We start from the raw sequence: 14,682 nt of genomic DNA, 5'->3' as shown, positions 1-14,682 counted from the left end.
GCGTCCTCATCCGGCCATATGTCATCATGTACCCTGCTACAATACGGAAGAGCAAATCTGACTCCACATTAGATTTGTTTCTTTACCCTTTATACTTCACTGCTTTTGCTACAAGTTAGGAATGTTGCCTATAGGCTGAAATCCATGATAGCCCATTCTCAAGGGCTATATTTTTAAAAGTATAATACTTTTCCATTCATATGGAGGTAAACAGTTTCAGAACAGAAAATAACATTTTTCTTATTGGAGGTTTACAGGAACACCATGACTTCACCTACATGGACAGCTGCAAGAAGAAAGGATCCCAACAGCAGTAAGTTTGCCACAACCAGCCCCCTCCCCACTTTCAATATAAAAGCAGCCTGAATTTTAACTTGGGTAAGATGGGGTGCTAGTACACCATCTTCTCAGCCTGCTGCCCTTCTGAGTAAAGTTGCTATTTCTTGCCCCAACAACTTCTCTCTTTATTTATTGGCATGTCATGAGGCAAGATTGCTGGGAAAAATATCAATAACCTCAGATATGCAGATGACACCACCCTTATAGCAGAAAGTGAAGAAGAGCTAAAGAGCCTCTTGGTGAAAGTGAAAGAGGAGAGTGAAAAAGTTGGCTTTAAGCTCAACATTCAGAAAACTAAGATCATGGCATCCAGTCTCATCATTTCATGGCAAATAGATGGGGAAACAGCGGAAGCAGTGGCTGACTTTATTTTTGGGGGCTCCAAAATCACAGCAGATGGTGATTGCAGCCACGAAATTAAAAGACGCTTACTCCTTGGAAGGAAAGTTATGACCAAACTAGACAGCATATTAAAAAGCAGAGACATTACTTTGCCAACAAAGGACTGTGTAGTCAAGGCTATGGTTTTTCCAGTGGTCATGTATGGATGTGAGAGTTGGACTATAAAGAAAGCTGAGCGCCAAAGAATTGATGCTTTTGAACTGTGGTGTTGGAGAAGACTCTTGAGAGTCCCTTGGACTACAAGGAGACCCAACCAGTCCATCCTAAAGGAAATCAGTCCTGGGTGTTAATTGGAAGGACTGATGCTGAAGCTGCAACTCCAATCCTTTGGCCACCTGATGCGAAGAGCTGACTCATTGGAAAAGACCCTGATGCTGGGAAAGATTGAGGGCAGGATGAGAAGCGAACGACAGAGGATGAGATGGTTGGATGGCATCACCAACTCGATGGACATGGGTTTGTGTGGACTCTGGGAGTTGATGATCGACAGGGAGGCCTGCCATGCTGAGGTTCATGGGGTCACAAAGAGTCAGACACGACTGAGCGAATGAACTGAACTGAACTGAACTGAGGCAAGCAGTGGGAGCCTGGACTTGGTAACACTGGTTATTATATTGTACCAGAGTGTACACGATGTTACCACTGGAAGAAACTGGGGAAAGGATCTCTGAACTATACCTTATAATTAATTGCATGGGAATCTAGAGTTACCTCTAAAATATAAAGATTAACTTTTTTAAAGGGGCTTCTAAAATGTCTTAACCTACACATTGAGATGACTGAATCAAAATTCATTCATTGAAAAAGTGATGAATGTGTTTGATTTCAAATACTTGTTTTGGACTTGTTTTGTTTTGTTTTTAAAGAATCAACCTCAAACTTTAAAAACAGTCTTCATAGCAAATATTCCCATAAACTTTTGTGGAACAGGGAGGGAAAATTTCTCATTATAAGAATTAGCCAGCAGTTACTAAATCTACTATTTGATGAGAGATTGTCAAAGGCAAGTCAGTAAGTGGCTTTTAGTTTAGAAATATGAAGTAATTTGACAACAAATATGGAGATCCTTTTTCCTGCAAAGAATCAATAGTTTTCTCTCATCTCCCCTCTCCCATATACCTGCTGGTATTGATATACAGTGTTTTCCATTTTCATTCAGTTTATATGTTTTTCTATAATGATTTATCATTTTAAAAAAAGAATGTAACTTTTCCCATGAGTGACATAGTGGCATATGGGGCCTCCCTTTAGTCTAAGTTATATTCTGTATTTCAGCACGTAGCTTAAGAATGCTGAATTATGCACCTGAGGTGCACCGTACACATCCCTCAGTTCTAAGCAGGGATTTTTAAATGTTTGGCACCATCAAGAGGAAAGAGCTTGTACTGCCACTGTAACAAGAACCTAGGGTTTGCTCTCAAGCATAGAGGAACTCACTTTTAACAGCAACTGTCATAGACTACTGTAACACAGAATTATACTAAGACTTTTGGCTCTGTTTCCCCAATGTGGAGTCACTAGATTATTGCTAAACGCTCCTTTTCCCCCTTCCCATTCCTCTTCTACCCATCTAGTCTTCCAACTGAAGAAGAAAAAAAAAAGATGGATAACTTTTTATTCTCAGGTAACTGGGGATAGTTGGCAACTCTAGTTTGCAAAGAATAAATTCCTTCAATATTTACTGAACATTTACATTTAAGCCAGCAATTTGCTATTTAAAAGATAAAGTCTTCATGATCTCATGATCCAAGGTGATCTGACCATGGAAACAGTCTACTTTATGTTATATACTTTATATTATCTACTAATTGTAGATTTACTCTAATCATAAGAGAAATGGAAGAAGTTGACTTAGAGAACTGATAGCTTATTTAGCCAGTATACAGTATTACCAGTCTAATCCTGTACTGACCAATATCCAACATATCATAATTAATTTCTTTTTTTAAGTTTTTCTCAATGTAAGAAAGTTTAAAAATACATAGCTCACATTTACAGCTTACACTGTGTTTCTGCAGCAGACTATAAACCATCCAAAAGGTCTGAAAGTGAAAGAAGGCAGAGAGCTGACCAGCTGAGAAAGCATGAGCTTTCTCAGAGCTAAGAAACATCAGAGCTAAGAAAAGCATGGCTCCACAGATACAAATCATTCTAAAGCTTATGTTAAACCTGAAGATTAAATCAATTAATGAACTAATGGACATTCTGACTCAGAATACAGGAAGAGAGTCATAATTTCTAAATATCCCTTTAACAAGACTGAGCCACTCACTTTATTTGGTTAGTAAACCAACCTCTCACCCCCTTGGCAGTATAAATGGCTTGCTTCCCACTAGTGCAACCTTTTTTTTTTTTTTCTCAAACTAAAACTATAGTCAGGATGTAGCAAGAGGAAGGGCCACATCAGGAAGCAGATGCCTTTCAAGTCAGATGGGAGTACAAAATAGCTTTCAATACTTAAGTTTGTCTTCACATTCCAAACACATTCTACTTAAGAAAAAAGAAAGATGGCTAGGCAGCCATAAGCATTCTTATAACATCGTCCATTCTGCTTCCAGCTAAGAAATGCTGTCCAATTTACAACACAAAACAGTCTGAATGACCAAACTGTCTTTGGGGTCAGGAGTCACCAGGAAGTGGAGGCAGCAAGAAGCAGATACAGAAGCAAAGCATATCTACAGGGAGAGCAGCTTTCATCTGACAATGCTCACTCTTCTTGGTTTCCCAAACACGTTTCTCTAATTACAGAAGCGAAGTATCAAGGTTGTTTACTCTCTGGCCTCTAAAATGCCATCTGTATATTACCACCACAGGGAGATGAGAGAACACACACATACACACACATATATATATTTTGAGTGATTTTTATTGGTAATCCATGCTTTATTTATGAGTAGAATATTACTACCCTTTCACTGCTTTTGAATTAAGTGAGTCCTCACGCTTTTCTGAGATACTCACAGTGACTTGACTGTTTCCTTGGTTTCTGCCCTACAGCAAACGTGACCCGTCCCTCCTTGAACGTCCCTCCCACCTCCTACCCCGTCCCATCCCTCTAGGCTGCCACAGAGCACCGGATTAAGCCTCCTGTGTGACATAGAAACTTCCCACTAGCCATCAATTTTACATATGGTAGTGTAATAAGAGAATATATACTTTTATAAAATTCCATTTTATATTTTAAGTCCTAAGGTATCCTCAATTACACTTATATTTAACTTCAAAAACATTACACATACTGTCTACTCAAAAGTACGCAAGCCTTGGTTTTGAACAGCACCAGATCTTACAAAGAATGCCACAAATTTTTCAACATAAAGAAAAATACCTTTCTTTTATTTTTATTTTTAATTGAAAAAGTGGAAGAGAATTTTTCCATTTCTAGAAGTAAAAAGAATTCATTTATGCTGAGATATTTGCATCCTTTTGTAGACAGCTTTACTGTTACCTAGAACTACGTGAATAAACCTAAGTTTGAGATCTGGGAACTAAGGGTGCATACTTCAGCCACAGAATAAGGAAAGGAAAGCCAGAAGGAAAGCCATTCATTTACTTTCTAAAAACACATGTACATTGCTTCCTATATTCTGCATACTTGGCTATGAGGTAGAGATGAACAGCAGTGAGTAAGACAGGCACAGTCCCAGACCTTTGCAACTTAAAATGCTTTTGTTGTAAAGTGCTTTCAGAGAGGCTATTAGAACAAAACATCTTCTAAATTGCAGACAATTACTGTCCCAGACATTTCACCTATTCAAGTAATAAATACCATGGAAATCAACCTCATCTCCGGGGTGGTAGAGCATGTAAAAAGTTAGACAATCTTATTCCATGGTGCCTCATGAGAGCCGGCATCACATTACAACTTGTTCCACGCATGGAGAAATGAATGCCAAGTGTGGTTCTACATAGTTCTAAATGGCGACAATGCTGTTTATCAAGGCACTGATGACTGTCATCAACCAGAAAGAAAACATTGGATTGCTACAAAGCAAGCTGTGAGAATCCACCAGTTCTCCACAATAGCACACAGATGCTTTTGGTGATGGAGCCAAACACAGTCTAAATAGCAGTAGGATTTGCTTTAAGCTTTTAATTTTCCCCTTTCCTTCTTAAAATGACTTTGACTGTCTTAGACCATGACATGAACTAGAGGGCCATCACTACCTCTGTATTACAGGAAGGGAGGCAGGACTCAAATGAGACAAACAAAAGAATATCTTGTCTACTTTATAACGATTTCTTTAGTCTTTCAAGCATCTAGTTTGTCAAAAGTTCAGCACCCCAGCCCACTAGAGGTACCTTATCCATCACCTCTACTTGGAAAACAGCTCAGAACTGAGAAGTCTAAATGACCACTCACCAGCCCAAAATGATGTCACAAGGTCCATGAGCTGAAGTACACACAGTTCAGGCACACAGGACCCTCTCAAGATCTCACTTGCACCTAGTAACTCACAGTTGGCAACATTTTTAAACAAGGCTTGATATCTGGTTTCTAAAAGTTATAAATTAAAAAAAGATTGGCACAATGACAAAAGAAAAACTGGCAGCTTAGAGCAAGAAAGAAGGAAGAAAAATTATTAAAAACGAAACAACTCAAATAGCGCAGCAGTTGGAAGCTATTTAATGTTGACTCACTATGAACAGTTGTACCCCATTAGTAGGTCTTTGGAGGTTCATGATTAGGATTCAGTCTTTAGTACTTTAAATAATTACCTTAAGTTTTCATATAAAGATTGCACATGTAAAAAAAATCCAAATGAAACACTGAGATAGTCAAAACTTAAGTCAAAAAATACTACAGAAGTTATGTTTAGTGTATCTACTTTATCCTGCTTGTTTTCCTCATTAATGAATTCAATAAATCTTTGGCATCTATTAATTTTATATTTGTCTAAGAGTTGGGTTTATTTTTTTAAAATTATGCTTTGACAACGTGGAGATCCCAGTTAATTGTCCCAGTGGATCCTGAAGAGCCAGCTGAACTGTACTGCTCATGAACAATGTCTCACGGGCTGGAAGCCCCGGCATAGCTTTTCTTGGCTCCTGGAGTAAATCCCAAGCGGCAGCAGAGCTTCACCCTCACCGACTCGCTGTCCTTTAACGCTTGTGTTTGCCTGTTCTGGGTTTCTGATTCTTGTCTACGTCTGAGCGGGGTTTTGGTTTGCAAGTAACTGATAATTATCTGCATTAATGGTGCAATAGCTGGGAATCTGGTTTTATGATTTGACCACTTAGGGATCTGTCAGGTAGAACTGGAAGCCAGTCTTTCTCCAGCGAGCATGGTTTAGCATTTGTTTGTCGTTCTTTCTCATCTGTTATTTTTCTGTGAACTCGAATCAGGACAATATTTTTTGCCCAGTCTCTGTAACTGAGAAAAGATATCACCATGTGAAAGTGAAATATTTTCCTACTTCCTGAAGATAATTATAAATTAAAATAAAGGACCTCTATTATGATTGGTTTATAGACACTAATAAGCATTTAAATAAATCTAATATTCCCAAAATTTCCCCAAAAACTGAAATTCTAAAAATTTAAAAGTATTCCTTTTAAGAAAAAGACCTTCTTCATCAAAAGTCTTGACTTCAGAAACAGTTTTCTTTTCCTTAGAAAACAAGTTTATATGACTAAAGTGAATCTTTACACAAATTATCAAACACTGATTTGATAATTTAGTTTAAAAAACAGCTATATGTCTTTGCATTATCTTATCAGTGCATAGTATAATACAAGTATAATTTCATCTTTAAGATAAGTTTAGATTAGTTTTATCATAGATTAGTTGATCTGAACTTCTTTAATGTCTTCTACTAGTTTACAGAAAAGATGTTAAGATTATTTCTATATACAGTATAAGATTTAACAAATACAAAATTCATGTTCAACTACACTGAATTATAATTGTGACAAGTCTTTTTATATCAATAGTAATTATATTCTGTGATGTGTCACCTTAAACATAATTTACAATATCTTAAGTCATTTGCCTTAGTGTCTGGTTGTTCCAGAAAGTGAAAGAAGACTGTGAAGAACAAAAGTTGACAGAAATTAAAAAACTGCAGATCTGGACTTTAGGGAGGTCAAGATAGTGGAAAGAGGATGCTGAGCTCGACGGCCCCCACCACAAACACATTAAAAGTACAATCATGTGTGGAGCAGCTTCCAACGAGCACAAAGTGGGGGCTCGCCTACAAGCAAGGCTGTGAAGAAGGGCCCACACAGTCAAGTGGGAAGGGAGGGAAATACAGCGTCGGTACTCGCATCTCCATGAGGGGATGCAGAAGATGAAGGGGTTGTCACTGGCTCTGGGATCCTCCCTGGAGAGTGATGGGTTCAAGGCAAATACTGGGCACCCCGGCCCAGGTAAAACGCCAGAAAATGTGACCCTTCAGCTGCTTTGAAAACCAGTGGGACTTACTGGAGGGCCGTAAGAAACTGAGACTCCACCTGTGAAGAGCGCACATATTTCCTCACTCCCAGAGCAAGGGGCAGAAAGCAGACCGAAACTGCCCAGGCTTCTCACACCGTCCTACCCTGCAGCCCCGCCTGCAGAGGGGGCCCACTGCAGTCCCTCCTGCCCTGTTGCTGCACCATACTAGGGCAACGCTGCTGCTTCCGGAAGACACACAGAGGAGGCAGAGTCAGCTCAACCATGCAAAGGGTAAAGGTCTCTGAAAAGGGTGAAGGCAGATTTGGCTGCAAGTGGTCCTGAAGGCAACAAACTGGAAACTGCCTGGGGCTCTGGCCGGCTTGCTGGGACCGTCTCAGCATGCAGCACAGTCTGAACCGGGGCCGGAACCAGGCCTGCCAGCTCTGGCTTGCTCTCCTCAAGGGTGGCAGCGCCGCAGTGAGGAGAAAGCACACCGTTAGAGGGATCCAACCCAAACGGCTTTTGCTCCAGCACCCTGAGAGCTGGGCCTGCCTCCAAAGAGGGAGGTTAGCCATCAAGCCCAGGTTTACAAGGGGCCCTGGCTGCACCTCGCCATCTCCATGCTTACCTCCTACGAAGGTGACAGCTGACAACGCACCCCAGGGGAACGCGCCATCCATGCTCACTTCGGATCCAACTCTCCCCCTAGAGCCACTGAGTTCACACAGACTGCAGAGGGACACACCTTCACAGCTGCAGGTCACTATTCACCTGACTCCACAGAAACAGAAATCAAAGCAAAATGAGAAGACAGAGGAGTTTGCTTCAGACAGCAGAACAAAAAACAGTGCTGAGAACACCCCTAAAGATCAGATAAATAATTTACCAGGTAAAAAAATTAAAAGCATTAATTATAAAAGTGCTTATAACTGTATTTGAGAAAAGAATAGATGGACACTGAGAATTTCAAAAAGGAACTAGGAAAAAAACAAAAAAGAACCAGTCAGAGCTGAAGAATACAATAACAGAAATGAAAAATACACTAGAAGAACTTAAAAGAAGATGAGGTGATACACCTAGAGATAAGTGATCTAGAAGATAGAAAAAAAGGAGATCAACTAATCATAATAACAAAAAGAAAAACAAATTTTAAAAAATGAGGGTGGTTTAAGGAACCTCTGAAACATATCAAGCATTATAATATTCACATTATAGGGTTCCCCCAAGAAGAAGAGAGGGATGGGGTGGAAAATGTATCTGGAGAAGCAAATAGATATCCAGGTATAGGAGGCATAGGTAGTCCCAAATAAGATGGACTGGAAAAGACCCACATCAAGACCTACCATAGTTAAAATGGCAAACATTAACCATAAAGAGAGAATTTTAAAGGCAGCAAGAGAAAAACAGAGCCATATACAAGGGAATCCCCATAAAGCTATCCATTCTTCTTTCTTCAGAAACTTTGCAGGCCAGAAGGGAGTAGCACAATATATTTAAAAGCTGAAAGGGAAAAACTTGCAACCTAGGGTACGCTACCCAACAAGGTTATCCTTCAGAAGTGAAGAGATGAAGTACTTCTCAGACAAGAAAATACTGAGTTCATCAATTCTAAAGTGACCCTAAAAGAAGTGTTAAAGGGTCTTCTCTAAGAGGAAAACAAAAGGCTACAATAAGATGTGAGAATTTGTAGGAAAGGAAAAATCCCACAGGTGGGGCAAGTTTATAGGAAAGGCTGTGGATCAACTATAATAATCAAGCACGAAGACTAAAAGGCAAAAATTGTAAAATCAATTATAACTACAATAAACAACTAAGGGATAGACATGAAGACGTAAAACATGACATCAAAAACTCAAAATGTGGGGGAGGGAGTAAACATGTAGATCTTTTAGAATTTAAACGACTATCATTTTAGAACAAGTAGATACACTGACAGCCGATGAAAAAAGAAGGTGTGGTGTACATAGACAGTGGAATATTACTCAGCCATAGAAAGAATGAAGTTTTCCCATTTGGAGCAACACAGATGGACCCACAGGATATTATGCTTAATGAACAAGTCAGCCAGAGAAAGACAAATATTGCACGTTAGCACTTACATGTAGAATCTAAAAAATAAAACAAATGAATAAACATAACAGAAACAGACTCACAGATATAGAGAACAAACTAGTAGTTACCTGTGAGGAGAGGGTAGTGGGGAGGGACTTATAGGAGTAGGGAATTAAGAGGCACAAATTACTATGTATAAAATAAAAAACTACAATGATATATGGTATAGCACAGGGAATATAGCCAATGTCTTATAATAACTTTAAGTGGAATATAATCTACAAAAATATTGAATCACCATGTTGTACACCTGAAAGCAATACAATATTGTAAATCAATGGTACTTTAATAAAATGAATAAAGTTACATGAAAAATTTGAGATTTGCAGAAAAGGAGCATATTTGACTTGGTTTATAACATTTACAAATAGTTCTGTAAAGATGTAATAAAATGTTAAAATTTTGGTACAAGTTGAATAGCACTGATGAGTTTATTTATGAAGTAACTTTTTTATGAGAAGTATCCTATTAATGTAAAACTAAATGGAGTTATCTCCTAATGAAAGGACCTACTTACTAATCTTGGAGAAATCAGCCTATGCTTACAAAAGGTAGTAAAAGTTTATTTTTGTAATCTGTCCAGAGAGAAGAGTTTCAGCATCTCAAAAGAATAATCTTTTGTGTCTTGTCCTAACTGGGATATATACTTGCATATTTAAAATGATCAAAATAGTTCATTTCTGATTAAGATTTATTATTTATAATAAATAACTTATCCTCATTTTATTAGGTAATCAAACTGCAACATTCATTTTCTCAGGCATCCATAATTCTATATTATTAATCTCTAATTAATATTTGATTTTGCCTTTCCAAGATCAGACCCTAAATTCAGGAAAACAAATTTTTCAAAGATATCTTTCACACTTGAACTATCTCTAAGTTTTCCCAGAGGACCCTTGGGCAATGACAAAGATTTTATTTTCTTAACCTTACAAAAAGAATGCTAGAAATATTTAGGTTTATTCACTATATCCTTTGTATAAATAGCTCAACACTATCAAAAAATGCATAGGAAGATTTGTCAGATCAAGTGAGAAGCTCAGCCTTCCCTCATCTAATTTTTTATAGGTAAAATATTATAAAGCTTGGTGATCGCATACCTTATGGAAAGACTCTGTATATATATCAATATCCTCACCCTCTGTAATATGTTTTTACCCTTATGTGAAACACTAATTAAATAAGATCAACATCCTATTGCATAATAGAAGATTCAAACTTTTCTTCTTCTTGATCAAGTTTGTTAAATTAACTGTAGATTAACCACAGCCACTTGCCCTTACCCTCACCCAACAGTCTTTCCTCTCACGCTTACCTAGAGACTGCTTAAATGATAGACGAGGATGTGCCTTTAAAAAAGAAAGACAGTCTCAGAGCCTCATGGATAGAACTTTACCAGATACCCTTTACAACATTTCAAAGAATGGACTTACGGGCAGAGGCTAACAGAAGAGCTGGCATTACATAGGCAAGTATCATACTGTACTAGCAACTAAATCAGACTTTCAGTACTTTATTTAGTCCAGAAATAGATGACTATATGAAATCAAATTAATGACTCAAGACTAGAGGAATAAGAATTAGTTATATAGAACTCATGGAACTGAAACTGGAAATCTGATCTCTAAATGCAGATATGTGTTTTGGAAAATTACTAGCATTAATCCTAATGTTCTATTTTCTGATAAGGAAAACCCTTTTACCACTCATCGTGATCTGTCTCTAACCCTCAATTCAGTTGACTCCATCAGAATTCAGGAAGTGATATTTTCTTCTGAGTCACTTTATTTTTTAATAGCAATAACATTATTTGCATACACTCAATAAGAATCTGTTTTCCGTTTCACCGGGATGTAATCAGACAAATAGACAATGCAATAGCGGCCAAATGTAGAGTGTCTTACTTAAAAATAAGCCTCATTTCTTATTACAAGCTCTTTATAAAGGAAAAAGGGTTGTAAGTTCATATCTGAAGTTAATACCCAAAACCTCTCCTAAGAAGTTGATCTTGGACCTGTTCGTGGCTTACAGGACACCAACCTTATAGGCAGTAAGAAAGGTCACTGGGTTGCCAGGAACCTTAGCAGATTCAGGAGAACTAGAGGAAGCAGAACTTTACCAACACTTAAACCTGCTGGCAATGAACTTCAAGTTTGGTTTCTTTTCCTTAGAACAGAAGAGTAAATAAAAGCATTTACGGAAGACCTCTGGAGAGATGAAGCCACTGAAATGTTCGCTTAGATACCTTAATAAATTATCAGATAGATTCTTTGGTTTTATCAACGAGAGTTGTTCAGTACAGTATAGTGCTAAGTTTGCTATTCACATACAAGAAGGCCTTTATATGCTAATCACAACCTTTTCTAATTTAGGTCAATGAATCAAGCCCAAATATAATGCCTTTTTGTGATCATGAAAAATATGTGGAGATTATGTATGGTAACAAAGAAGCTGCTATCCCCACCCACAGGACATCAAGTTCTCTGAGGCATACACATTTGTCTTCATTCACTAGTATATGGGTCAGGACATTTGGAAACTCTGTAAGGATAGGCAATAACTTACCAAGAGCTGCAACTGATGCAGATAATTACTTTTCCAAAATTTCAAGAAAATTCTGCCCTATATAGATGTAAATAGTTTCTGTTCATTATAATCTAAAAGTTACAATTTTACTGTCCAGCAGGGCTTAACTGGCTTTGTATGGGATTCAGGAATCTTATTCCAGCATACTTTTTTTTAGTAACTGAAATACTTTGATATTCCTATACTTCAGAATATCAGCTCGACCATCCTACTGCTTCCCACATTAAGGAAGTCATTAATCATTAATGAATCAAAATAATCTGACAGGTATTCACTATTTTTATGGTAATCATAAATCCATAGAAAAAGGCAACACAGTAACTTTGGAGGACATGTGAAGTTTGTAGTCATTGTACGTATTAAGACGTGGCTGGAGTATGATGTGTGGTGTGTGTGTGTATGTGTGTGTACACAGTGCAGAAAAAAGGTTGAGTACCACTGGAGCAAACTTTCAACTTCTCAGACAACTTGCCATACAGAAAACTTACTGCCCGATTCCGAGTTGTCATTTCACTGACTATTACCATCACAGCATATACATTCAAATGTGATGACATAAATAATACATATCAGTGTTTCCTCATAGTCTTAAAAGTCCGTAAGACTTTTAAAGACATTCAGTAAAATTCACAACTACCTTTGTTAGATTTATCAAGAATTTATACTTGTGAGGCCTCTGCAGAGCAGTTTAATATAGCATTAGGCACATGCAGGCCTTCAAAACAGCCCTAAGTGACGAATAATAGTGATTTGGCAAGAGCAAGGTTAGCAGGAGGCAATCTAGGAAGGGACACCAGGAGCTGGCCACAGGGAAATCCCGCACTCCCACATGTATCCTTGGAGCTTGTCTCCAAGAAGCTGCTCAATGGAACAGTGAGGTCAAAAGCCAGATGAAGAGATTACCAATCGCTCCATCTCCTGCTCCCTGAGTCTCTCCTCCCTCTGCCGCCGGTGATAATCCATCAGGTCATCTCGTCCGGAAATGGAGCTAATGCTGCTTTTCCGTTCCCGAAGGACAGGCTGGGGGGTTCCTGAGGCCTGTCTGAGGCTGTCCAAGTCTGCATCATCAAACTCGACAGACCCACACGAGAAGTTCCTTCTGGCTGCAAGTGCCCGGTCCAGCTCCCCAGGAGGAAACGAATGACCGGGGCTGGTACCCGTGTAGGAAGCCCTGTCAAGGTCGTCAGAGGTGCAGGAGGAGGTGGAGGCCAGAAGCATCTTGCGAGCCACTCGAGGGCTGGCAGGCACGCTGAGGGTGGAACTCACGTAGGGACCACCCTCGGAGGCAGAGGTTTTATAGGGCAAAGCTCCTGAGCTCAAAGAAGAAAAATTCAGGTAATTGTCATTGTCTATGATGCTGTGAGGTAGATCCTTTTCCCCCGGTCTTGTTCGTTTGGAATTGCCCAGAGAGCTCCTCGGAGGCAGACTGAGAGGGGCCAGCTGGCCCTCGGTGGCTCTGTGCAGCCTGGGGAGGGAGCGGCTGTAGGCGCCCATGTGACTCAGGCTGCCGCCAGAGTACTTCCTGGTTCTCAAACTGATGCTCTCAGACGCCGGCTCCCGGTGTCTGCTCAGCTTGGGCTGAAGGGTCAGGTTGTCCTGGATGCTTAGTTTCCTGGCTTGCTTTGGGCTTGAGGGCATGCTGGCCGCCCCCGACCTGTTGACGGGCGAGGAGCCAGTGTCACTCAGGGGACTTCCATTCCACATGGTCAGGAGCGAGCCAGATGCTTTTCGCCCTTCCAACCCTCCCAGAAAGTAGACATTGTCATGGGATTTATTCCTTGAGCTATATTTGGAATAGGGAGGCTTCTCTGAAAGCCTCAAGGACCTTTCCACGTCCCGGCCAAGAAAATGATCAAAGTCCGCTCTCCCAAGTGCGTACCCACTAAGGGAGGGTGAAGTGCTGCGTAAAGGGGTAGGCGGTTTCATGGAAATACCTTTGTCACTTCCATCGCAAGAGAACTGCTTAGTCCCCTGGATTTTGGCCAAAGAAGGGCTACTTCTGACGCTGGTTCCCAAAGGAGAAGGGCTTCTTTTAGCAGGCACAGGTTGTGAGAGGGTTAAATAGGAGCCAGAACAGTCTCCATTGGCTTTAAATCTCAGACTGGAAGAATATTTCTTTGGGTTCAGGCTCTCCATCATGTTTTGGGAATCGTTTTCGAGGGAATTCTGCACAAAGCCTGCCTCTAAGCTACCATTCTGTAAATCCAGCTGCTTTTGCATGTGGCTCTGCTCTGCCATAATCTTGTTGGAATCTGCAAAGAAAAAAAAAGACAGAGAGAGAGACAGCTTTACTTAACAAAGATTTAAAAAGACCAAGCACTTGTTAGCTTACATAGGTACACAAATAGGCTGGCAATCCGATACGGTGCTGTTTTAGTAATAAACCTAGTAAAGCTGTCCTGCAAAATGAAGACGACTAAAGACCACTGATCTGGGATGTTTTCTCAACAAAAGAAAAATAATTCAAGAGAACATCAGTGATATTTGAGAGGAACAAATCCCTAACACCAAGTACAGGTGCAAGAAAAGGGGGTGGTACCTAAAAAAGACAATGACCCTTTAGCGTTCTATTCCCTGGAGGACCACCTGCTTCCTGAGTACCTAGAAAACACCTGATGGGATGAGGCGATGGGCTTTCCTTTAGATGTCTCTGTAAGAAACATTAACCACTCAGAAGTTCTAAGGAAATTAATTCACATTCTAGCAGAGAAAGAAAATTTTATGATCAATAACATGAGGGTTAGAAGATGATTCTTTAAAAGAGGACTATGAGGGTTACCTTCTCAACAAAAAGACTTAAAAAACTTCCTGCATCCATCAGAAAAAGTTCAGTCAGTCAGTTCAGTCGCTCAGTCATGTCTGAC

At 39.6% G+C, this 14,682-nt stretch overlaps 1 protein-coding gene across 13 annotated transcripts in view; it reads right to left on the bottom strand.

Annotated features, from left to right (window-relative positions):
• The window catches only part of PHLDB2 (pleckstrin homology like domain family B member 2), a 239,121-nt gene that overhangs the window by 78,181 nt on the left and 146,258 nt on the right, over positions 1–14,682 (bottom strand). For 12 of the 13 annotated variants that reach the window (XM_043449068.1, XM_043449062.1, XM_043449066.1 and 9 more), the window contains one exon: positions 12,722–14,070. The exons of the other annotated variant lie outside the window; for it this stretch is intronic. In XM_043449068.1, the coding sequence (XP_043305003.1) occupies positions 12,722–14,070 (1,349 nt within the window). The remainder of the gene's footprint in view (positions 1–12,721; positions 14,071–14,682) is intronic. 13 annotated transcript variants of the gene reach the window in all.

Source organism: Cervus canadensis, chromosome 27 (assembly GCF_019320065.1).
Source record: "Cervus canadensis isolate Bull #8, Minnesota chromosome 27, ASM1932006v1, whole genome shotgun sequence".
Classification (NCBI taxonomy): domain Eukaryota; kingdom Metazoa; phylum Chordata; class Mammalia; order Artiodactyla; family Cervidae; genus Cervus; species Cervus canadensis.
This window is presented reverse-complemented; position numbering and strand designations above follow the sequence as displayed.